Source organism: Phyllostomus hastatus, unplaced genomic scaffold (assembly GCF_019186645.2).
Source record: "Phyllostomus hastatus isolate PE091 unplaced genomic scaffold, TTU_PhHast_1.1 phas_contig_98, whole genome shotgun sequence".
NCBI classification, from domain to species: domain Eukaryota; kingdom Metazoa; phylum Chordata; class Mammalia; order Chiroptera; family Phyllostomidae; genus Phyllostomus; species Phyllostomus hastatus.
This window is the reverse complement of record NW_025333999.1, coordinates 5853886-5878739: the sequence shown is the minus strand read 5'-3', so window position 1 is coordinate 5878739 and position 24854 is coordinate 5853886. Positions and strand designations below refer to the sequence as shown.

The 24854-nt window shown below is 53.1% G+C and overlaps 1 protein-coding gene across 4 annotated transcripts; it reads right to left on the bottom strand.

Annotated features, from left to right (window-relative positions):
• Nucleotides 1-1436: 1436 nt before the first annotated feature.
• Nucleotides 1437-19220, bottom strand: SLC27A1 (solute carrier family 27 member 1). 4 transcript variants are annotated; one of them, XM_045853231.1, is made up of 13 exons: nucleotides 19037-19220; nucleotides 17479-17646; nucleotides 10862-11256; nucleotides 10567-10728; nucleotides 10399-10468; nucleotides 9419-9510; nucleotides 9234-9343; nucleotides 6688-6897; nucleotides 5441-5567; nucleotides 5215-5352; nucleotides 4979-5143; nucleotides 4473-4619; nucleotides 1437-3442 (listed from the first exon to the last, which is right to left on the bottom strand). In XM_045853231.1, the coding sequence occupies exons 2-13, from the start codon at nucleotides 17643-17645 to the stop codon at nucleotides 3285-3287; spliced, it is 1941 nt and encodes a 646-aa protein (XP_045709187.1). In that variant the 5' UTR covers nucleotide 17646; nucleotides 19037-19220; the 3' UTR covers nucleotides 1437-3284. The 4 variants fall into 4 exon arrangements, with proteins under 4 accessions (XP_045709187.1, XP_045709188.1, XP_045709184.1 ...); XM_045853232.1 differs by lacking the exon at nucleotides 19037-19220 and adding an exon at nucleotides 18335-18356; XM_045853228.1 differs by lacking the exon at nucleotides 19037-19220 and adding an exon at nucleotides 18003-18131.
• Nucleotides 19221-24854: the final 5634 nt, after the last annotated feature.

Sequence of the window (24854 nt, the reverse complement as noted above, 5' to 3'; positions counted from 1 at the left end):
GCTTCAGTTAGTGATGAATCAGTATTGGCTCGTCAGTTGTAACAAATGTAGTATTAATGCAAAACGTTAATGAGCAGCTTGGCTCAGCTGGGTGGGCGTCGTCGCACAAAGCAAAATGTCGTTGCAGACTCGCTTGCCAGTCATGGCACATGCCTGGGTTGCAAGTTCAGTTCCTGGTATGTTTCTCTTTCTCTGTCTCTCCCTCTCTCACTAAGTAAAATCTTTTTAAAAAAATGGTGAGAGGGTAGATAGGAAGGTTGCTTTTCACTCATTTTTCTGTAAACTGAAAAGTGCTCTAATAAAGCCTTAATTTTTTTTTAAAGGACATAGAGACCCTGGCCAGGTAGCTCAGTTGGTTAGAGAGTCATCCTGATATGCCAAGGTTGTGGCTTCAAAATGACAACAAACTCACAACTATCAACAACCAAACCTAAAATAACAAAAATGAACTAAGCAAACTAGAACAGGACCAAATCACAGAAATAGAGATGATATGGAGGGTTATCAGCAGGGAGGGGGAGAATGGGGGAAAAGGTGCAGGGAATAAGCAGCATAAATGGTAGGTACAAAATCGGCAGGGAGGTTAAGAACAGTATGGGAAATGGAGAAGCCAAAGAACTTCTATGTATGACCTGTGGGCATGAACTGAGGTGGGGGAATGCTGGTGGGAGGGGTGTACAGGGTGAAAGGGAATAAAGGGGAGAAAAAAATGGGACAAGTAATAGTTTAATCAATAAAACATATTAAGAAAAAAAGAAAGACTGGGTTTGAGTCCCAGTCAGGCACATGCAAGAACCAAACAATGGAACAGCATAAGAGGAACAACAAATCTATGTCTCTCTCTGTAAAATCAATCAATAAAAAAAAAAAAAACTAAAAATAGAGCCCGGTTGTTATCAGGATTGTTATCAGCATCTTGGAGGGAACTTTCTTTGCCTTTGTGGCTAGAGTCACAGGCTTTGGGTATGCACCAAGGTCCTCACCTGGTCACTTTCTTGAGAGGAGCCTGACAATGACTTCATTCCCCTCCTTGTGCCTTAGTTTCCTCATCTGTGCAAGGGGGACCGTGATGACACTTTTGGACAGGGTCATGATGTATGAAGGGGCACTTACCAGTACACCAGTGGTACCCTATGCCCACTAGCAGCAGACTCTTCTTCTTCCATGCTCCCTGGGCATGCCAGAGGGCTCTGCCTTGCCTCCCTCTCCTTGTAGACTTGGCATTCAGGGACCCACCCTACACATTGGTGGTTCATCTAGCCATGACCCAGCCAGGGCGATGCCCATCCTGATACAAACCCCAGGGCCACCCCCTCAGTGCCCCTCCCAGCCAATACTCTTGTCATCACAAACCTCTCTTCCTCTGTCCTCTGGAGACAAGATGAGACAGACACTAACACTGGAGAGGGCACAGCAGAAGGTAGAAGTTGAGAGTTCAATTTTTAAAAAATGTTTATTGATTTTAGAGAGGGAGAAACATTGATTGGTTGCTTCCCATATGCACCCCAACCAGGGATCAAACCTTGCAACCTAGATTACGTGTCCTGACCAGGATTGAACCCCCAACCTACTGATGCACATGACGACACTCCAGTTGAGCCACACCGGCCAGGACAGAAGTTGAGATTCTAGACCCTGAAGCTCAGTGTTCTGGGTTAAAATTCCAGCTGTCACCCAGAGCTACAGCCACACCTGTTGGCCTCATACCAAGAGCAGCACACTTCCTGGAACAGCAAGGCGTGCCAAGACACACTCTGTTCTGGGCCATCCTCTGCAGCTGTTGGAACACACAGGTGGACTGGCTGACCCTCCCCTGCAAAAACAGGCTCTGGCGAGGACCTGGAGGCCACAGGGAAGCAGCAAGAATGTTAACCTGTGTCATCCACTCCTGCGAGGCCTTGCAGGTGCAAAAACAGGCAACAGGGCAACAAGAAAAGGCCATGTTTGCCTTGCTTGTGTCTGGTGGAGCATGTTCCCAGGAAGGATCCTGCCTTCTGACACTCAGAAAGTGTTCCACGGGACAGTGAATGACTGTGCTCCCTTCAGGCACCGGATATTCTGCAGGTTTATTTCTTAAACTGAACAAGGAAACAAAACCTTCGTGCTTAGAAAGACCCGTGCAAAACAATGCAGGTCCACTTGCTACTGGCCCTACTGTGTGTTCTAGGTGCTGGATGGTGCTGCCAGAGGAACCGATAGGCAGGCAGGCAGGCAGAGTGGCCAGCCCCAGCAACAGGAGTACAGGATGGGCCACCAAGAAAGGCAGTGGGGATATCCAAGCCATCCCAGCTGGATTATCTAGGATGTCACCGCCAACACAGGGTCCAGGCTGTCACCAGTAAGGCCAGCAGAGACATTCAACGACTCGAACCCCTGAAGCCCTCTCAGATGCCACCAATAGCTGAGCTCTCTCCACTAGGTCACTCCCATGGGCCCCATAGCCACCACACTGGATGGGGACACCCAAGAGGCATTTGCCAGTGTGAGTGTCTGAGTGGTGGGCCAAGCAGCCACCCAGCAGTCTTCAGGGTCCCTCCAGCAGGAGCTCCGTGGAGATGCCCAAACAAGGACATCAGGCAGGGGCAATATCCAAATGATCACAGTCAATTCTGGAAGCTTCCAGGGTATCAGGAAAGGCAGGCAAGGCAGGAGACCCACGAGGGGTGGGAAGTGCAAAAGGCAACTGGCTCCGCCTAGGAGCGATTTCCAGCTGACCTGGAAGTCCCTTGCTGATGCCCCCTGCACTGGGCAGGGGGGGAAGACCAACCCGGCTCCTCTGTTTGGCAGGGAGGGCTGCAGGCCTGCCTGGATTTCACACAGGGCTACTCAGCAGCCTTGTGTGAAACCCAGCAGCCTCAGGAGGCCTGAACTAGGTGGGGCTCCTTAAGGCACAGCTGAGAGGGAAGTGGGAAGGCCCCACTCTGGGACTAAGACCCAGAGGGGATGACAGATGGAGACCCAAAACAAGCCGAAGTTGCCAGGGGATGTCTGCTCTGCACCTGGGAGGAGAACAGGGGAGGAGAAGGGGGAGAGATGGAGGGAACAGGGGAAGAGGAGAGGGTAGATGGGCGTGGCAGGGATGCCAAGGCCAGGGAGCAGAGAGGAGAGAGAGACAGGCACAGGAGCAGAGCACAGGCAGACAAGGGCAAGCAGAGAGCTCAGGAAACCGGGCGGCGGAGAATGAGGGCAGGGGGAGACTCGGGCTCCTCCTGGGGTCCCGTTTCTCGGCCCCAGCCCACCTCACTTAAGGGACCTGGCAGGAGTCTGTGGCCAGCAGAGGAGCTTCAGAGGGAGAAGGCGCCCGAGCAGATTTTGGCATAGACACCCTGGTCCAGGGGCAGGTAGTGTCCCTGCTTCATCTCCAGGAAGAAGAGGCGGTCGGAAGTCTGGCACGGGTCAAAGCCTTCATGCTGCAGCCGTGTCTTCTGGATCTTGAAAGTGCCTGTGGGGGTGCAGGTGGGGGTGGCAGGTGGGGACTCTCCGGAGTCCGCAGCTCACCATGCCCTCCTGTGCCTCCAGGCTTCTGCAAACGCTCTCCCCTTGCCCAGGAACATTCCTTCCCCACAGTGCCTGCCCCAGCTCCCCTGTTGTCCCTCAAGTCCCAGCTTTATACCCTCTCCTCTAAGGGAGGCCACTCGGACCACCCCCCAGCAGACCGAAGCAGGGCAGGGTCTGTCACACAATAGGTCAGGGGTCAGCACCTTAAAGCCCAAGGGCCAAATTCAGCCCACCACCTGTTTTTATAAATAAAGTTCTGTTGGCACAAAGCCACGCCCATTCATTCACACACTGTCTAGGCTGCTTTTGTACTACAAGGCCAGCCTGAGTGGTTGGGGCAGAGAGTGGATGGCCCATAAAAGTAAAAATACTCTCCGGGCTTTAAGGAAAGGTTTGCACTCCCTGCAGTAAACAATTCAAGAAGGGTTTTGTGAAAGATGAGGGCTGGCATCAGTATTAAAAAGCAAGGGAGGGTACCCATGTGCTCTAGAGTTGGGACGGTTTGTTTTGAAACAAAAATCCGAAAGCACAAACAAGATTTTATAAAAGAAGAAATATGTGACAGAACTGAGGGTTTCCTCCCAACAGAGGCTACAGTGGGCAACGTTAACAGACTCCCGGGTAGGAAAAGAGACTGACGGTGTCTGGGATTATGAGGAACTCCAGGCAAATAAAAAAATAAAAATAAATAAAAAGGGGGGGCGATACAAAGATAGGCTAAAGATCCGAGAGACATCAGAGGAGTGAGGCGATCTGCCCAAATGTCCTAGTCATCAGAAGAACGCAGACAACGGAGAGACACACTGAGCACTGCAGAATGTCCAGTGGGGTGGGCATGAGGGGAAGAAACGAGTACGTAAACAAAATGAGAAGGGTTCTGCACAAGCCTGTCACTTCAGCTGGCTGTGAACCATTATGTCAGACCCGGGGGCCTGAACCAGGACAAATTAGGGGGCAGGGGGTGGGTGTCGAACCTGTGGTGTCCACCTTGGGCAGGAGGCGCAGGAAGATGGGCCGAGCATAGGGCGCTAGCACCTTCTGTAGCTCCTGGTACAGTGCATTGGGGCTCAACTGGCCATGGGGGTCCACGATGGCCGCCATGCCTGCTCTGCCTTCCACTCCTAGAGACAGGGGCTCAGCTGAGAACACTTGGCTACCATGGGGCTAGATACACCCTCAAGCAGCAGCCCTTGGCCTCTGACTTCCAGTTCCTCCCACCCGGCAGAAAACATTTCACTGAGCTCCTGCCACATTCCAGCAACCCTGAGTCAGGATCGCTTTCAGGATCCCTTTTTCTGGATGAGGAAACTGAGGCTCGGATCGCACATGAGGGTGACTCCAGTCCCAGTGGCACCCAGCCAGGCCATGTGTGCACTCGCCAGGATGTGCACTGCTCAAGGGCACTTGTACTTCCAAGCTCCTCCTGGCTGGGCTCCTCTGGGCAGCTGTACCCCAGGACCACCCCATGGCCCCAGCTTGCCTGGCACAGCCACCCCGTACACAGCCACATCTGTGTGGCCCAGCAGGTGGCTCAGCACACCCTCCACCTCGGTGGTGGAAACGTTCTCCCCACGCCAGCGGAAGGTGTCCCCACTGCGGTCCCGGAAGTACATGTAGCCCAGCTCATCCATCACCAGCACATCACCTGGCAGAGGGGGGAGGGGCAGGTGAGATGGCAGCCACCATCCTCACAGCCAGCCCCCAGGGTGTGCACACCTGAGATGTAGGCACTGTCACCCTTGCAGAAGACGCTGTGGGCAATTTTCTTGCTGGTGGCGCTCTCACTGATGTAGCCATCGAAGCGACGCAGTGGGTCCTTCTGGTTGATCTGACCCACTAGGAGGCCGGGTTCCCCTGGGAAGGAGGCCATGCTCAGGCTGAACTAGGAGGGCAGTGGGTGGGGACCCCAGCTCCCAGGGGACTGGGTAAGGGCCCCGCTCACCAGTCTGGCATGGGATGCAGAGACCCTGGGCATCTCGAAGTAGTTCCATGGTGTCCTCATTGACCTTCACCAGCCGGATGGGGTACACGTTGGGCAGGATGCGGCTGTTGAAGCCACAGGAGCCCACCTGGGATAAGGGGGACGGAATCAGCAAGGAGCCCCGAGCTGGCAGTGTCCTCCCCCATGACACACTACCTCTCCTGCCCCAGGGCCTGGAATAACACCCTCAGTGTCACCCCAGCTCTGTGACCTCGGATGATCTGAAAAGGGGTTATTAAATAGAGTATCCCCCCAGGACTCCTCCTCCCACCTTCTCAGTCTCCCTTACAGTCACATGAGACCTGCTGGCCTGCCACCACTTCCCGGTCCATAAAACCCTCTACCCTGGCAGAAGTGGGCATCTGGAGTGACCCAGGAGCCATGTGGGGGCACTGAAAGAGCTTCTGCCCACTGCCTACAGCATGTCAGCCTGCCTGGATCAGTCCTAGGAGCAGAAATGCCCATCTAGTGCATTTGTGCAGCTACGTCCTGTTGGGTATGTTTGTTATAGCCGCAACCTGCACTACTATGACCGCAGTGGCCCCGGGGATGTCCACTCAACAGGCATACATGGCAGGGGCAGGCCTTGTTCTCAGGTGCTGGGAACCCAGCAGCCAAGGACACAGAAAAGAATTCCTGCCCTGTGCTTGCTTCCTTATTATTGTCATCTGTTCTTAGCCTTGGAGAGGAAGGGGTTGGGGGAGAGGAAGGGAGTGTTGGGCAAAGCCAGAAAGGGCATAATTACTAATCTGAAAGCCTTTTTGCAGAGAGCTGCCAGTGGGGGCCACTGTGCCGAGCTCATGATGTTGGGTGGAGAGAACACACCCAATGAGCAGCTAACCCCTTTTATAGATGAAAAAAACAAGGCCCCAGGAGCCTGAGAGACTTGTCCGGTAGGAGAGGATCAGCGCTCCAACCTCCTCCCTTGGTGCCCCTGAGCCCTGCCCTCCCTGCCACCTCCACAGGTGGAAACAGGCTCATAAAAGCTGAGACACTTGTATGGCACACATAGCCACTCCATGGACTTGAACTCAAGGATGATGGTTATATGACTGTGCACTAGAAGAGGCTCTCTGCATGTGGAGGGCATGGGGGTGTCCCAGGAGCACCCTCTCCCCTGCCGGTACTCCCCGCCAATCCACCCTTGTGCTCCAGGGGCGCAGTGATTCCCGAATCCGGACTTGTGCCATGTGCCCTGCCTCGCCCACCTTCCCATCCAAGTTCGCGATGCTGCAGTTGCACTCGGTGGCCCCATAGAACTCGCCGATCTGGTGCACACGGAAGCGCTTGGTGAACTCCTCCCAGATGGACGGCCGCAGCCCATTGCCCACTGCCAGACGTACACGGTGCTGTCCCTCCGCCTCACGCACTGGCTGCTTCAAAAGGTAGCGGCAGATCTCCCCGATGTACTGGACCACCTGGCAGAGAGGAAGCGCGCATACGTGGTCACTCCAGCCAGAGGGGAACCTGACACCCCAGGACAAACCCCGACCCCAGGCACTAGAATAAAACAGCCCTAAGGTTAATGACTGTAGGGAAACAGTTCAGTCCTCGCAAGCAGCCTGGGACACACCTTCTATGTAGAGTGGATGCATCCAGTTCCCCCCAGCTCTGCTCCCCCCACCAATGTTCCTCTGTGGTCCCGCTATCCCCATGTCGCTTCCTGGGGACACCTAGTGTGCTGCACACAGGCCAGGAAGGCAAGCCTCAGCACTGACACCCAACAGGGCAACCTCAGCCCAGAGCCCACCGTGCTCTACTCTGTCCCCTAGAGCCTGTCCCCCTTCGGGTGGGACCACTATCAGACACATGTTCTACACTGCCTCTGAATGTCAGCGGACCTAGGCCCACCCAGTTGCCCACCGAGTCACCTGCTCATTAACGCCCCCTGCAGGGGGTACCTGGACAGCAGCTGGGAGCTGATCATCAACCTGGGACCCCCAGCTAAGACACACCTGGTGATTTGTCGGGGTGATATTGTACACACCCCAATGGATTCGAACAGACAAGGCACATCTTAACCATTGTCAGTGCACAGTTCAGTGGCATTAAGTACATTCACACTGCTGAACAACCATCCCACCACCCATCTCCAGAAGTTTCTCATCTTTTCAAAGACACTTTGTCTCCATTAACCATTAACTCTGCCCGCTCCCACCCCCGGCACCCCCAATTCCACTTTCTGTCTCTATGCATCTGACACTCTGTGGACTTCACATAAGCGGGTCACAGTGTCTGTTCCTTTGTGTCTGGCTTATTCACTCAGCATAATGTCCTCCAGACTCATCTGCGCTGTAGCATGTGTCAGAATTTCCTTCCTTTTTATGGCTGAATAATACTCTACTGTGTGCACGGGCCACATCTGCTTCTCCATTCATCTGCGGGCGGGCACTTGGACTGCCTCCACGTTTTAACTGTTGTGAGTAATGCTGCTCTGAACATGGGTGTACAGATATCTCATTGAGAGTCTGCTTTTAAATCTTTTGTTTTAAAAACAGTCCTCACCAGCCACAAACAGCCACACAGTGTATGATTCCATTTACAGGAAATTTCCAGAACAGGCAAATCCAGAAACATAAAGCAAATCAGCGGTTGCCAGGCGTTGCAGGGGGGACGGGGAGAGTGGGGAGTGACTACTAATGGGGGCAGTTTTCCCCCTGAGGTGGTTGAAATGTTCTGCAACGGGACGGAGGTGATGGCTGCACGACACTGTGAATGTACTTAATGCCGCTGAACTGTTCACTTGAAAATGGCTAATTTTATGTTATGTAAATTTCACCTTCATTTTTTTAAAAGTCATCTTTGAGAGGTTTTCCTGAAACACCTATGCAGGGAGCATGCTGCTATCTGGGTGGCTTCACCACCACGCAGGGGAGGGACTTGGGTGAGGGCGGAAGAGGAGCTGACGGCCTCGGGAGCCAGTGAGAGGTGCTCGGGAATCCCCTGTACTTTCCTGTCCACATCTGTATGCATCTGCAACTCTCAATAATTAAGTTAAAAATCCAAAGTGTCTGCATTTCAAGATTCAGATCAGCAATTTCCCCCAAGACACAGAGTAAATCCTTGAAAGCAGAGATTACCGTTAGTGCCTCAGGGGCCCCCCAGGACCTGGGCAAGTGGCTGAACCTCTCTGGGTCCACCTGTCCAGGGTGGGGTGGCACCTGCCAATTTGCCAGTCCCATCCTCTCCCCACCACCCCCTCCCTCTTGGAGAAAGGAGCTAGTACTTGTATTTTCACCCCCATCATGGTGCTGAGACCCACTGCGAGGTGGGGCGAGGAGCCGCAGGATGTGCCCTGGCCCTGCCTGCTGTCTCCAGCAGCAGGAGCCCTCCACCTCTGCCTCGTGCTCGCCCCACCTAGAAGCCCCTGCACCTTGTGGCCTCTAACAGCCCAGGGTGGTGACTGCACCCTCTGGTCTCATTTTCATGCAGCCACCTGCAGGGAAGACCAGGGTGGGGGGAGGTCCAGGGCACAGGGAGGTGGAGCCTTAGGGAGCTAAGGCAACCTGGACCCAGTTGCCCTTGCATTACAAGTCTCAGTTTCCCCACAAATGGCTGTGACGCCTTTGCCCACTCCCAAGCAGTTATAAGGGTCTGATGAGGCTACACGTGGAAGGTTTAGCCCTGGGCTGGACATAGAGCCACGAGCTCAAGAAATACTAGGCACCCTTCTGTCCCCATCCAGGGGCCCTGGAGCATGGGGGAGAGTGGGCCATGCCTTAATGAAGGACCCATGGGACGCCCTGGGCCTGACCGTGCAGTTGTACTTGACGCAGTCGTCCCAGAAGCGGCTGGCTGAGAACTTCTTGCGGAGGACAACCGTCATCCCGTAGATGAGACACTGCCCCACGCCCATGATGTTCCCTGCAGAGGGCACGCTTGGTGAGGGGTCCCCAGTCCCCGCCTTGTCCCTGCCCCCACCCAGGCCGCCCCTTGTACCTGCGGAGTGATAAAGGGGCAAACAGTCGTAGAGCACGTCTGCCACCCGCATGCTGTAGGCATGGTGGCCGAAGGCTGCGATGCGGTAGTACCTACAGGGGCAGGGAGTGCAGGGGCTGGGACCTCCATCGCCCAGGGTACGGGAATGCGGGGAGTGCGCTGGAAACTGTGGACACAGCGGGGACCCAGGCAGAGCCAGCCCAGTCCCCAGGGGTTACAGGCTGGCAGGAGAGGCACATGCAGCAAATAAAAACTGTCCATGGTGCAGGGTGCCCGGAGGGGTATAACAGGGTGAAGGGACGGAGAGAGGCTAAAGATGACACAGCCAGGGAGAGTGCAGGATCCTGTCTGGGGAAGTGACACGTTAGCTGAGGCCCGGCAAGGAGCTGAGGGGGCAAGTGAGGGAAGGGGGCCGGGCAGTGGCCACAGCATGGGTAAAGTCGCTCAGGCCAGAAGGAGCCTGTTCAGTTTGAGGAAACGTGAAGGACCAAGAAGACAGCAAGGGGTGGGAAGGAAGAAAACAACATCAAAGAAGGGGCAGGGCCACACAACATGAATGGGGTTTTACTCTGAAGGCCAAGGCAGGTACAGGAAGGGCTGGTGCTGGGAATTAGGATTCAAACCCTCCTGTGGCTGCTGAGTGGGGCAGAGCCTCTGGGGCAGGAGTGGGGGCAGCAGGAGGCCAAAGAGGGGCTGGGGCAAGTCCAGGTGGAGTGGCGGTGTATGGACAAGGTGGACAAACAGAGGGATAGAGGGGACAGGCCCTGCTGATGGGCTGGTTATGGGGAAGAGATGAGGCAACGAGGAGCCCCAAAGCGCCAGAAATAGGGCAAATCTATGTCCTGAAATGGGCTGTGGGTTTCCTGGGGTTGGGATCAGGATGCCCACAGACCCCCAACAGGAGTTGGGTTGAGGGGTCAGGCTGTAAAGATGACCTGGAGTCATCCCCCGTGCTGGGGGCAACACCAGGGGCCCCTCACCTGCTGTGCACGACAATGGCAGCCTTGGGCAGCCCCGTGGTCCCCGACGTGTAGATGTAGAAGAGTCGATCTGTGGGAGATGAGGGTGTTGAGGACCCGGTGCTGGTCGGAGTACAGAGGGCACAGCATGGGCATGGGCAGGGGAGAGCGGCCCCACCCTGGACTCACCATCCATGCCCTTGCCAGGGGACTGGGCCAAGGGGGCCGTGGATGCCTCCTTCAGCAGTGGGTCCAGGAGCTGGGTGTCCGGCCAGACGCCCTCAGGACCCAAGTCTCCAGAGCAGAACTTCAGCAGGCTCTTCCCCAGCTGTCCACTCACCTCAGCCACCACTTCAGCCCAAAATAGACGTGTCACATTTAAGGATGGGCCGGTCCCTCCCAAGGTCTGGGATTCACTGTCTCCCTACCCTAGGCAGCGTCAAGCCCCTGGCCATGACAATGCCTTGCCCACATCCAGCCTTACCCGCTGCCAGCTCCCCTCCAAAGATGAGGGCCTTGGCGCCTGAGGTGCCCAGGCAGAAGGTGAGGGGCTCACGTCGCAGGTTGACATTGAGCAGAGCGGCCTCCACGCCCGCCTTGGCCAGGCCCAGCCACAGCCCCACAAACTCAGGCCGGCCCTCCAGGAAGATGGCCACCACATCACCACGCGCAAAGCCCAGCTGGTGGAAGACGTTGGCCACGGCATTGGAGTAGGCGTCAAGCTGTGCGAAGGTCCAGCACACGCCGCTGCCGGCATCCACCAGGGCCAGCCGCTCAGGCTGCTGCTGCACCACTGCCTGGAAGATCCCTGGGATGGTGTGACAGGCGCGCTGGTGCCGCCACAGCTCCAGGCGCACTCGGATCAGCACAGAGAGGCCGCTGGAGGGGTGGGGGGTGAGGGGGATGGCGTTACTAGGTACATGGCCAGACCCCCAACAGACCCCACAAGCCTCAGTATCCACATCTGGAGAAAGGGGAGGGAAAGGTCCCTATACTCCCAAGATAGGCAAGAGTTCAAGGAGGACCCTCTGGTTGGTGGATCTCTCAGAGACTAAGGTCCATTTACCAGGAAAGAAGCAGATCCGCAAAGGTGGCGTGGCCACGTGGTGCAAACCAGAATCACTCTGTCTTCCTCCAACCAGACTGTTCGGTGACCCTGAGGGTGCTGAGGCCTAGTTCTGCCTGTTTCTCTCCCCTGGGACGTCCCAGCCACCCTACGCTGATTCCCCGCCACCTCCACCTTGAACTCCTCATGTTCTGCCTGCCCAACCAGGCCCTGGGGTCCAGCCAGGAGCTGGGCAGCAGCTCCACCCCCAAGTTACTCGATGAAACTAGGCACAGATGTCCAGAAGAGGGGCAGCCTCTGGCCCAGATGGGGCCAAGAGACCTGCTGGCAAGATACAGGGGATGCAACTCAATGAGCATTTGCAGTGGGTGTGTCTCGCTCCCTTTTCCCCACCTGCTAGTGGACATGAGGGAATGGCAGGACCCCAAAAAGAGGCAGCCAGGTCCCTAAATGATGGTGTGGAGGTGAGCAGACACCACAGATGCCAGACTGTCAAATGAAGAAGAAATTAACTTTTTGTTTTAAGTAAATAAAAATTGCTTTAGATCACAGAACCAAGAAATCCAGAATTTCTTGGATACAGCAGCTCAAAAAATGAATGGTTCCTCTAGTTTTATGTGCCTCCCTGCCCCTCCACCCAGAGTCTCTGGCTCTGAGAGGTAACCTTGAACTGGGTCAAGCCACTGATAATGGGGGCCTGTTCATTACAGCATCTTGCTCTGCACTGAACAATACAGGCATAGTCTCGACTATACCCCGCCTTAGCCCTCATCTGGATATAATGTCTCACTGGCTTTAGTATCAAATTCTTTATCAAATTTATTCTTTGCACCATTGCTGCCTCCCCCATGCCTCCTCAATACCTTGCGATGGCTCTCTTACATCCCTGAACTCAACATGTTCACAGCAGACCTCAGCACTGACATTCATTCATTCATTCATTCATTCCATCCCCCCCCAGCCTTCATTTAAGAGGCAGTAATGGGTACCAGTGCCTATTATGTACTGGGCACTGTGTACAGCTCAGACACAACAGGCCTGACCCTCAGAGGCTCACAGTACTTCCAGGAGTGACAGCACTCCTCATACACAAAGGAGCATGACAGAAGTGCTGGCTGGTGACAAGGCCCTGACAGGTGATGCAGCAAGAGTGATGTGGACTGGGGCAGGGGTGGGCGTGGCCCTAGAGAGAGGCAAGTAAGTGACTTCTGAGCAGAGCCTGGCAAGGTGAAAAGGAGAGGGCATGGGTAAAGCTGAGGGCACAGCCACTACAAAGGCCCTGGGGTAGGAATGGGCCTGGGGAATGAGGCACATTTGAGAACCAGAGCAGAGCCATTGTAGCAGGAATCAGGCAAGAGGGAGATGGAGGGAGATGAGGTTCTCAGTGGGCACACAGATCTGTTACAGGAGATGCCCAGTAGCACCTGCAGTTTTCAAAAACAAAGGTTCAGGGTTCTAATGACATCTATAAGAATTCCTGTTTGGGTCACACTGCTTACCCTGGAGGCCCCCAGGGGCCCCTCCAGATGCTCCTGGGAAAGGACCAGAGTTCTGTGGTCCTTGTGACCTGGCTAAACCCCAGCAACCACACACATGCTGCCAGCATAGTGAGATATGCACTGTGCCATATGCTTGCCCACTCACTAGGCTCCTCCCAGCATCCTCACCACCTCCCCCAGGAAGCCTTCCAGGGTCAGTCTTTACACTGTGCCCTCTGCTCCCCCATCACAACAGAGATTCCTCCAAATGGGACCAGACTTGGTCAGATTCACACAAGAGGTGAAAGTCATTCCAGGCAAAAAAGGGAAAATGCAGATGGAAGGTAGGACAGGTAGACGGCTGCCACTTGAGGTCTTCCATCCCGAAGCTGGTGTGCCTTAAATAAAAGTGAAAAATTACAAGGGAGCCCTGGTTGGCGTGCTTCAGTGGATTAAGTGCCGCTATGAACCAAAAGGTCTCCAATTCAATTCCTGGTCAAGGTACATGCCTGGGTGGGCCAGGTCCCCAGTTGGGAGCAGGGACATGCAAAAGACAACCAATTGATGTATCTCTCATACATCGATGTTTCTCTTCCTCTCTTTCTCCTTCCTTTCCCCTCTCTCTAAAAATAAGTAAATAGCCCTGGCTGGTGTGGCTCAGTGGATTGAGTGCCGGACTTCGAAGCAAGCGGTCACTAGTTCAATTCCCAGTCAGGGCACATGCCTAGGTTGTGGGCCAGGTTCCCAGGAGGGCGTGTGCGAGAGGCAACCACACGCTGATGTTTCTTTCCCTCTCTTTCTCCCTCCCTTCCCCTCTAAAAATAAAGAAAATTAAATCTTTAAAACTAAATAAATAAATCTTTTTAAAAATTACAAGTGAAAGTGGAAAGAAGAATGAGGGAACCATGTAAGGAAAAGAATGGAGAACGTGCACATTTGTAGACATGGAGAAAAAGATGAGGTCTGCCTTGATTTCTGTGACCATATTGGAAAGGAGATACTGAGGAGGGGAACTGCAGGGCTGAGGGTGACCAAGAGAGGCAGCTTTCACTGCACACCCCTCTAGAACATTAAAATGTTATGCCATGTGTTACATATTAACTATTACAAAAAATAAGTAAGGACATAAAACGTCAAAAGTTAACTGTTTAGCCCTGGCTGGTGTGGCTCAGTGGATTGAGCACCGACCAGAGAACCAAGGAGTTGCTGGTTTGATTCTCAGTCAGGGCACATGCCTGGATTGTGGGCCTGGTCCCCAGTTGGGGGGGCATGTGGGAGACAACCACACATTAATGTTCCTCTCCCTCTCTTTCTCCTTCCTTTCCCCCTCTCTCTAAAAAAAAATAATAATAATAATAGCTGTTTACACATCCACTTCTCTGGTCAGATCCCCATGGCTCATCCATTCAACTGAAAAAACAGAGCTCTGGTCAAGTAGCTCAGTCAGTTAGAGCGTCCTTCCGATACGCCAAGGCTGTGGGTGTGATCCCTGGTCAGAGCACATACAAGAAACAACCAATGAATACGTAAATAAGTGGAACAACAACTTGATGCCTTTCTCTCTCAAAAAAAGAAAAATAAATAAATAAAAATTTAATAGAGTAGCTAAGGTGAGCAACCTCTGTATTTATTGAGCATCTACAACGTGCTGGGCACCATGCTAACTTCACGGCATATTCCAAAGTAGGGTCCTGTAATCACCATTTGTCAGATAATGGATGAGCTGGGAGCCCAAGGTCACAGAGAGTCAGGGACAGAATAACCAAGAACCAGGCCCCCTGGCAGGGTCCCTAAGCTCCCCCTCAGGCTGGCCACAAAGGCAAGCCAAGTGCCCATGGTGCATGTAGCAGGTACTCAATTGATGCTTCTCCAAGGAGAGGCATTGTACAAAGACTATTCTTACAGATGAAGGAACTGGGACTCAGAGGGAGAGGAGCCAAGGGCCAGCATGGGGCAGAGCCCAGGTCCAACTAGATATGCTGGCTCTGGCCACTAAGCTACTAACTACCAGCTTACATAGCCACCAATGTACCCACCTGCCGGCTGATAGCAATCAGCAGCAACACATCTGAGCACCTACTGTATGGCCAGCTCTCCTCTTAGAGCTTTCATGATGGAGCACCTGAAAAACTGCATGAGAGGGTCCTGGTATAACAGCCCTGGGGAGAGGGCCATCAGAGAGGTTGGGAAACACAGGAAGCAGCTCCTGAATGGAGGCTCCCCACCCACAGACAACACAGCAAGAAACAGTAACTGAGGCTGCTGCTGGTCACATTCAGGTCACCTGAGCACTCACAGCGGGGTCCCAGCTCTGTCAGCCTGTCACCAGCAGTCCTGCCCCAGCCTCCAGACTTTCTGATGCACACCCACACAGGCAGGCAGTGGACACCAGTGCTCAGCTCCAGCCACACGCCTAGGCAGCAGCCCAAGCCATCCCTACTCTGAGGACAAAGAGGCCACTCTCTGTCTCTGGGTCCTTCCCAAGGCCGCTTCTCACCCCTCCACTCCCTGTGTCCCTCCTGTTTTTACCCAGGGCAAGAAGAAACCAACAAGGTTAAATGTGGTCAAATTTCATGCCACAATTATGGGATGAATTGAGAGAACTGCAACAGGATGTTTAAATCTTTTCTGAACCCAGGGTCTAAATGCAGCTCCCACCCCCACCCCAGCAGAACATAGCAGCTAAAAACGTGGACTCCGAAGCCCTGCTCCACCCTTCCTGTGTGTCCCTGGGCAAATGTACTCATCTCTCTGTGCCTTGGTTCACCAACCAGTAAAATGGGGTTCATAAGCATTCTTCCCTTACATGGCTGAGAGTTATTATAACAAGGTTTATTACATAGAGAGGGCTACACAAGCTGCATTAGCTAGTTACTGCTGCAAAACAAATTACCACTGGAAACAAGCATTTATTATCTCACAGTTCCTGTCGTCAAGAATCTGGGAGTGGTTTAGCAGGGTGGTTCTTGCTTGGGGTCTTCTGTGAGGCTATTATCCAAGGTGTCAGCTGGGGCTGTGCTCATCTCAAGATTTTACTGGGAGAGAATTCACTTCCATGTTCATTTATGTGAGTCTCTCCCAGAGGGAGTGACCCAAGAAAGGGCACCCAAGACTGGAACCACAGTCTTTTTTTATTACCTAATCTCAGAAGTAATATCCCATTGCTTCTGCTATGTTCCATTCATTAGAAGTGAGTTGCTAGGTCTAAGCCCACACTCAAAGGGAGGAATCAGATAAGAGCACCAAAAACAGGAGGTGGGCCCTGGCCATGTAGCTCAGTTGGTTGGAGCATCGTCCTAATGCACCAGGGCTGTGGGTTCGATCCTCAGTTGGGACACATTCAGGAATCAACCAGTAACTGCATAGGTAAGTGGAACAACAAATCGATGTTTCTCTCCCTTTCTCTCTCTCAAAACCAATAAAAGAAAAAAAAAAAAGGCCAAGAGATAGGGCCTCCTTCATGGATGCCTCCTACAGAAAAGTGTGTCAGGGATTCAGAGTGGACCCTACTCCTGCCCTGTCCCCAGGAAAGACAGGACTGGACATGGATACCCCCAGCTCCATGGGGTACAGCTGTGGCCTTGACAAGTCCAAGGAGATAGGGAGGGCCTGCCAGCCATGCTCCTGTTGTGTGCAACCTGAGTGGAGGTAAGGGCCACAGGCTGCACCTGGGCTCCCCACATCCCAGAAAGGAAAGGGTTACTGTGAAGGCATCAAGTTCAGCTACCCACAGTAGGTGCTCCTATACTCCCTCTCCATGTGGGGGCTGCTATTGAGATTTACTCTGAAGGAAACCTCCAGCAATACCTCACCCCAGGAAGACCCCAACAGCTTCTTCGAGCCCCTCACAAACACCCCAGAGACATTGCAAAGATACCAGATACCCACTCGAGATACCTGAATCCCCTCCCCAGAAATCCCAGTCTCCAGAAACCACCAAACAAGCCTTGGAATGCACAGCAACATCTCCACAGACCCTGAACAACCCCCAAAGTCTCATACAGACCCTAAACTCTCAAAAAGCACCTGGCCACAGAGAAACCTGTAAATGGCCCAGAGGAGGCACACGCCGTTCAAAGACCTTAAAAGTTCTTTTCAGATGCCTCAAGAGGCCCTTTCATTCCTCCCCCCAAAGCTCCCAGAGACCACTGGGACCTACCAGAGGCCCTGAAATGACCTCAGAGGCCTTTCACAATCACCAAGACCCCTCAGAGACCCCCAAACACCCACAACCTTACAATCAGCCCCAGTTCTCTGGAACTCCTACCAGCTGCCCACAGACCCCCCAAGTTGCCCTCAAGCCCTCGGAGGTCTCCCAAGTGGTTTCAATAACCTTGAAACCTGCTCCTGTACCTCGAGACACTCTCAAGCCGACCCCTGCAAGTCCCCTTAGTCCCCAACCCATCACTCTTTCAGGTCTTTCAGGTTCGGGCCCCGCCCCCAGGATCTAAACACTCTCCCCCAAGGCCTTCAGGGGCCTCCCTACGCCGCTTCTGCAGCCCTCTTCTGTTCGCCCCTAGGAAGCACGGCCAGGGACAAGGACGGGGTTGCACTCACAACAGGTCCCGTCTCGCAGTCTTGCAGACGATGCGCAGGAAACGCCAGCCGCCGCCGCCCACGTATACACAGAGCGCCGCCGCTGTGCTCCAGGTCCACGGCAGCCCCAGCAGCCACAACAGGGCCAACGAAGCCACGGAGGCCGAGCCCGCACCTGGAGCACGCATCCTGGGGAGGGGGAGAGCGCTGAAGCCGCTGACCGCTCGGACTCCGCCCCACGGCCAGGGAGGCCCCGCCCCCAGGCTCCGGTCCCGCCCTCCAAGGACGGGACTGGGCACTGCCCCCTTCTCAGGCCCGCCTACCCCAAATAACGTCCCGGCAAAACCCCGCCCCCGAGCGAGGGTAGTTTCCTAGTGCGGCTCATACTTCTCCGCCAATTATTAGTACAGAGCACAGGCCACTCCCCTAAACTCAGGTCTTCCACTGTCAGTCACTGGCAAGCCCCGCCCAATGCCTTGACCTAGCTGTGGCACTCCGGACCCAACCTGCACTCTCACAACTTAGTCCCCAAGCCTGGGCTCCACCTTGTCCACACCACAGACCCAGGTCCTTCCCAGTCATTCAACCAGGCCCCGCCGTACTCCATCATCTAGCCGCAGTGCTCGGCCCCAGGATCCACCCTCACTTCCTGTCCCCAAGCCCGTCCAGCCACCTGTCTTGTGTTTTCCTGGAGGCCCCGCCTCTATCGTCCGCCACTCATTAGGCCCCGCCCATAAGTGCAAGCCCCCGCCCACTCTGAACCAAACTCCGCCACCAATCCCGCATCTGGTCCGCATTCCAGCACCAGGTTCCATCCCTGGCCACCGGTCTCGCCCTCAGGCTTTAGCCCACCAAAGCGCCCTAGGTCTCGCCTTACCTGCCCACCCCCGCCCACCCGAAGTTCCCCTTCCGACCGAAGAACCTCTTAGCCGCATAGTGGAGGCCCGCCCCTTTCCGGAGACCGCAACCATAGAGAGTGCCTCTGGGCCAGAGAAACGACGGCCAACGAGACGCCAGAGCTAGAACGGCCGGGAGAAAACAGCCGCTGTCTCCCTGACAACCAAGCTTAGCCCAACCCTAAGTCAGGCGTTTAGAAGACACGTGCGCCGGAGCCTAGGGGCGTGGCCGCCGGACGCCTGCAGCCCAGATCTAGATTTCTTCCATCTTTCCTATCTTGGGGATCTGCGGCATTCCTGTGCAGGACTCTTGACCCAGCTTGTCCTAAATACCAGTCCCAAACATACATTCTAGGGAACTTGGAAGTCCTAAACTCACGGCCTAGGGCCCCAGAAGTTCCAACTCCCACTTTAGTGCAAAAGATACATTACAAGGACCCAGCTAATCCCAAATCTATATGTCAAAATCTTGTCAGCTAAGTCTCAGCGTAACAACCCAGGAGCCCAGGGAGAACAAAATCCACGTACCGCGTCCCCACCCTCGCACTGGAGTCCTTTTTGGTACCCCAAGGTCCTAAATGCTCATCCAGAGGCCCCAAAGCACCCTCTTGGTCAGATGTGGCCAGCGCCGGCCTGGCTGCCCACCACCCTGTTCCCTGGCTGACCTGGAGCTGCTCACATACCTCAGCCGTGGCTGCTCCCTTGTGGGCTCCCAGAAGCTCAGGCAGGAGGCAGGCAGGGACACCCAGTCCAACACAGAAAACCCCAAACAGCCTGCTGGTGAAACTTGGGGAGGTCCTCTGGTTTTTCAGGTTCCTCGGCCCTGCTTTGCCTGCGCCGTGCCCATGAGGTTCTTATCCCTCCCTCCAAGCCCCCCCTCCTCTGCCCTCGTGCCCACTCCACCCCTGCTTGTTTTCTTCCCTGCTTGGCGACCTCCCCAGTGCAATCCTTGGGAAGCTGCCTGGGCCTGTTTCCAGAGCCATTTGGAGGACAAGGCTTGGCAGGCACTCACCCCTTCCCCCATCCCCAACCCCCATGCTGTCATTCGTTCCTGCTGGCCTTCCAGGGTCGGTGGAACAGGAGCCAAGGAGGCAGATCCCGAGAACAGGCCCAGAGCCAGCCACCAGCCCACTACTTTCTTGACCAGGGGTCAGTGGAGTTAGCAGTGACAAGTAAGTATAGCTGTATTTTTATCCTGCCAGGTAGCACTGTTGTGATTACCCCCATTTACAGGTGAAAAACTGAGCCCTGGAGCTGTCACACCAGCTCAGAGTTAGATTTATTCATTCACAAATGTGGGCAGAGAGCTTGCCTTCCCTCCTCCCTACCTTTTTGCCCAGATCTCGCTCCTCCCCTACTTCCTCCCTCTCTCCTCTCCCCTTCTTCTTGTTTGTTCTTCCCCCTCCTCTTTCCTCTACTTCCCTCTTTGCTCTTCTTCCCCTACTTCCCTCCCTCCCTCCACCTACTCCTCCTCCTTCTAGCTCCCTCTGTCCCTCCTCCTCCTCATCCCTTCTCTTCCCTCTCTCTCTCCCTCCCTCCCACCTGCCTTCCCTCCTCCTCTTCTTCCTCTTCTCCCCCTTTGTTCTCTCTCCTCCTCCCCTTATCTCACCAAGTTCACTGAGTCAGAACTGAATAGTGCAGGGACAATTTCTCCTAACTCTACCCACAGCTCCTGGAGACACACTTAGGAGTCTTCAGTCTGCAATTCTGGAATTCAAAATGCTCTGAAAGCCCAACTTTTTCTTAAGATGGTGTCAGAACTCCAGCAAAGGGAACTCATCCTCTGTAGTGACCCAGGCTGTTTTCAGTGATTAATTATACCCGTTTATCCCTTATTTATCCCTTTACATAAGATCTACTCCACACCCTGAGTGACATCACACAACACATGACAGCTTTCACCCTCAGTTACCCCTCTAAAATAGAAAAAAATTCCCAATTCCAAAACATATGTTGACCTTAAAAAATAAAACAGCGATTTTACCAGCAAAAATAGGTTTATTTGTAAACAACAAAGAATTTTAATTTGGCACAAGCAAAAGCCATAGACAAGTCCTACAAACAAAAGGAATGATATTTTATGGAGCAAAAAGAGGAAGTTAGGAAGGGTTGTTGTGAAAGAAAGCTCACTGGAGAAAAGCAGGAGAGTTCAGGGAGATGAGTTTTACATTGGCTGAATTACTGGGGTAATCGATTTCTAGTAAGACCTGCAACATATGTACATCTTTTTCTGTAGAGTAGGGGTCCCCAGCCCCCCAGCCACTGACCTGTGGCCTGTTAGGAGCTGGGCCCTGCAGCAGGAGGTGTTCAGTGGGCAAGTCAGGGAGGCTCCATCTGTGTTTACAGCTGCTCCACACAGCTCACATTACTGCCTGAGCTCCGCCTCCTGTCAAGTCAGCAGCCGCAATACAGCTCAAAGGAGCAGGAGCCCTACTGTGAACTGCGCATGCGAGGAATCTAGGCTGTGCACTCTTTATGAGAATCTAACGCCTGATGATCTGAGGTGGAGCTGAGGCAGTGATGCTAGCACAGGGGAGCAGCTGCAAATACAGATTATCATTAGCAGAGAGGTTTGACTGCACAGAGACCATAATAATTCAATTGCTTGCAGACGCATATCAAAACCCTATCAATGAGTGGCAAGTGACAATTAAGCTGCATCTGGTAGCAGGCTGTAAGTTAGAATCCGACACTTATTTTAGTCCTTGCGTGGACCGCCCATTATTATATTTACTACTTCCACCTGTGCCTCTTTCCTGTCCTGTGCACTTGTGTGTCAGTCACAGTTTGGCAAGCCCACATGCTAACCCTAGCCTGTGGTGAGTTATACAGTTATTTCATTATATATTGCAATGTAATAATAATAGAAATAAAGTGCACAATAAATGTAATGTGCTTGAATAATCCAGAAACCATCCCTCTCCCGTGGGTCTGTGGTAAACTTGTCTTCCACAAAACCAGTCCCTGGTACCAAAAAGGTTGGGGACAACTGCTGTAGAGGGTCTCTAATTGACCATATGCCTGTAATTGATATGAGTGGTACTGTGTAAGAGCGCCCCCTTCTGGCCTCTCCATTTTAGTGAGGTTTCCCTTAAAAAAAAAAAGATTTTATTTATTTTTAGACAGAGGGGAAGGGAGGGAGAAAGAGAGGGAAAAAAACAATGTGTGGTTGCCTCACACACACACATCCCACTGGGGATGAGGCCGGCAATCCAAGCACATTCCCTGACTGGGATTTGCACTAGTGACCCTTTGGTTCATAAGCTGGTGCTCAGTCTACTGAGCCACACCAACAAGGCCCCCTTATTTTCATATAACTGTACCCAGGGATTCCAGATGAGCAATTAAGCAACAGCCCTATCCCCATGTTACACAAAGGGAAACTGAGGCCTAGATAGGGGGACAGAACCCGGGCTTCAAAGCCAAACCAGGCTCTGACCTTCTCCAGCTGGATGGCCTTGGGTGGGTCATGTCTCCCCTCTACCTTGCTTTCCCTCTGGGTAATATCAACTGACTCCAAGGTGCTGTAAATAACCTATTTATTGATCATCCACAGCACAAAGTCTGACAGACTAGGAGCTTGTTATCCGGAGAATGAGGGGGGCAGGCACACAGTAGATGTGGGTGCATAGCTTGGTGGACATGTCCCTCCCTGGAGTGACCCCAGGGACCTGCAGGACACAGCAAAAAGAGTTCTTCAAACTTTCTGGAAGGAGAAAAATGAAACAGACATTGAAATAAAATATTGAAAGGTCACAGCATGTGTGCTTCACATAAGTAGAACATGAGCACCACGTGGGAGTGAGCAATTTCTCTGCGTAGTCAAGTGCCCACCACACTTGACTAGGGGTGTGAGTTCCCTGGGGCTGCCATAATAGCCACAAACCAGGTGGCTGCAAATGACAGCAATTTCCTCTCTCACAGTTCTGGAGGCTGGAAGTCTAAAATCAAGGTGTCAACAGCTGCACTCCTTCTGGAATTTCTAGAACAGGATCTTTCCTGCCTCTTCCATCTTCTGGGGCTCCAGGTTTTGTTGGCTTGTGGCCCCATCCCCCCAATCTGTCTGTCTTCACTTGGCCTTCTCCCTGAGTGTCTGTCTTCTCTCCTATCTCTTATAAGGACACTTGTCATTAAATTTAGTGCCTATCTAGATAATCCAGGGTGATCTTATCAACTGATGGTCCTTGGCACCAACTCAACACCAACAGGAATCCCCAGTTGGGGGTGTGGTGAAGGAAACTTCATTTAGTGCAAGCGGCTCTACGGTAATACAGCATGGCTGTGAAAACAGTGCTGCGGAGGAACAGCTCCACAGTGCTGCAGTGTAGCTGCAAAAACAGCGCAACTGGAAGCTGCTTTCCCAAGGCCTGGTGGCCCTGGGGCCAGGTCCCTCTTCAGCCAAGCGGTTCAGCTCCACGATGGTCTGCTCCACCGGTGTGTCAGCTCCAACAAGGAAAACAGGGTAAAGAGCCTTTGGTAGAAAGGGTGTTTACAAGAGCCGGAGGAAAGTTCGCTAAGACAGAAGTCCCCGCCCCTGGTCTCTGATTGGTTAGATGGGTGCCCCTCCTACCTCCTGTATTAGGGCTGGCTCAGAGAGCAAAAACAGTGCTGGCTAGCAGTTGAGCGCTGGGGCCGCAGGCAGGCTAGTGCAGAGGCTTCTCTACAAAGTGTAGTCTGAGTGAGAGACCCCTCGCGGAAGTGGCTGCTGACCTTTTTTTATTATTATTTGAGCCCAGTTAGCCATCAGAAGCCCTTATTATATGTCTTTTCCTCAGGGTTCAGTCTCATCTTGAGATCCTTAATTTAATTACATCTTCAAAAACCGTTTCTCCAAATAAGGTCACAGTTACAGGTCCTGCAGGTTAGGACTTGGTTATACCTCTTTGGGGGCTACCATCCTACCCACTCAGTGGGACAAAGGGTTAGAACAGTGGTTCTCAATTGCCCCTGAGGGCACTTGGCAATGTTTGGAGACATTTTAATGGTCGAAACAGGAGAAGGTGGGAGTACACTACTAGCATCTAGTGGGTAGAGGCCAGGGTGCTGCTAAAACCCTATCATGTACAGGACCATGCCCACATCACAAAGAAGGATCTGGCCCCAAGCGGCAAGGGTGCTGCAGTTTGGAAATTCTGGAGCAGGTGATAGCTTCAGACAAGTTGGAATTGGCTCCATAGCCCCACACATGTCATCTTCGGGATAATTTGGCTACGTGGGTCAGCTTCTGCCAGGGTCCGTGCTTCACTTGTAAAATGCGATAAAACTGCATGACCCTTGTAGAGCCGTTCTGAGGACATGCTGGCTGAGCTGCGAAGACTCAGGCGAGGAAGTCACAGTAACAGAAGTGAGCCATGCTGGGCTGTGTGGACTCAGAAAACAAGTTACAATGGCAACAGGAGAGCCCTTGAAGACCAGTTTAGGGGGTTAGCCTGGGTCAAGTTGCTGCTGCCCGTTGCTCCCTTGGTTGCAAGTCTTGTGGGAACCCTTAGGGAGTAAGAGAAAGAAAGCAAAGATACACACCTGCAGAAGGGAGGGGGGATGGGCACACTCAAGGAAGAGCAGCACCCGCATTCTTTGTCTTAAGGGTTTTTATCTGTTTTCTAAAGGAGGGAGTTTTAGGGGAAGTCTCAGGGGAGGGTCTCAACAGAATATTCAACAGCTCTTCCTGTTTCTCTTTGATATGCTGATGCATCAGAACAGAGCAGATGGGGAGCTTGGGACATTCTCTGGTCAGCTTCACTGCTTCACTCTCATCTTACACTTGTTTCACTCTACTTGTCCGTTGTTGTTGTTGTTGTTACTGATTCCTGGCTTCATTTGCTCTGGAGTCTGGCTGACATTAATGGTACCAACTGGGTCTGTCATCTAACTCCTTGACTAGGATGAAGCTACTCACTCTCTGGCTGGGGAGAAGAGATACAAAGAATTTGTTCTTAAGTGTCCTTGGTTCAGGAAGATAAGATCTTGCAGTTTATTCACTGGCTGTTAATTGCTCAGTCTTGTTTAACTGTGTTTCCCTCATTCTACTTGCCAAGGTCTGTTCCCAGCCTCTTATTAACCTGCCTCAATACAACAGCCATCAACTATTTCTCCGGCTCCCAAGGGTGGCCTGAGCGGTCAGTCCCTCTGCTGGTCTCACTAGACTCAGTCACTCTGGAGTGGCTAGGCTAGAGGATGACATGTGTGGCCAGTGGTGCTGGCTGTTGGTTGGGCATCTGGTTCTTCCTGTGGCCTCTCATCCCATAGATTAGAAAAGGAGTCTGGCAAACTTCCGCTCACAGGCCAAATCCAGCTCATTTTCATCAGCTAAGGATGGTTTTTACATTTCTTTTTTAAAAATATTTTGTTTGTTTGTTTGTTTTTAGAGAGAGGGGAAGGGAGAGTGAAATAGAGGGAAGAGAAACATCAGTGTGTGGTTGCCTCTCATGTGCCCCCCACCGGGGACCTGGCCTGCAACCCAGGCATGTGCCCTGACTGGGAATTGAACTGGCAACCCTTTCA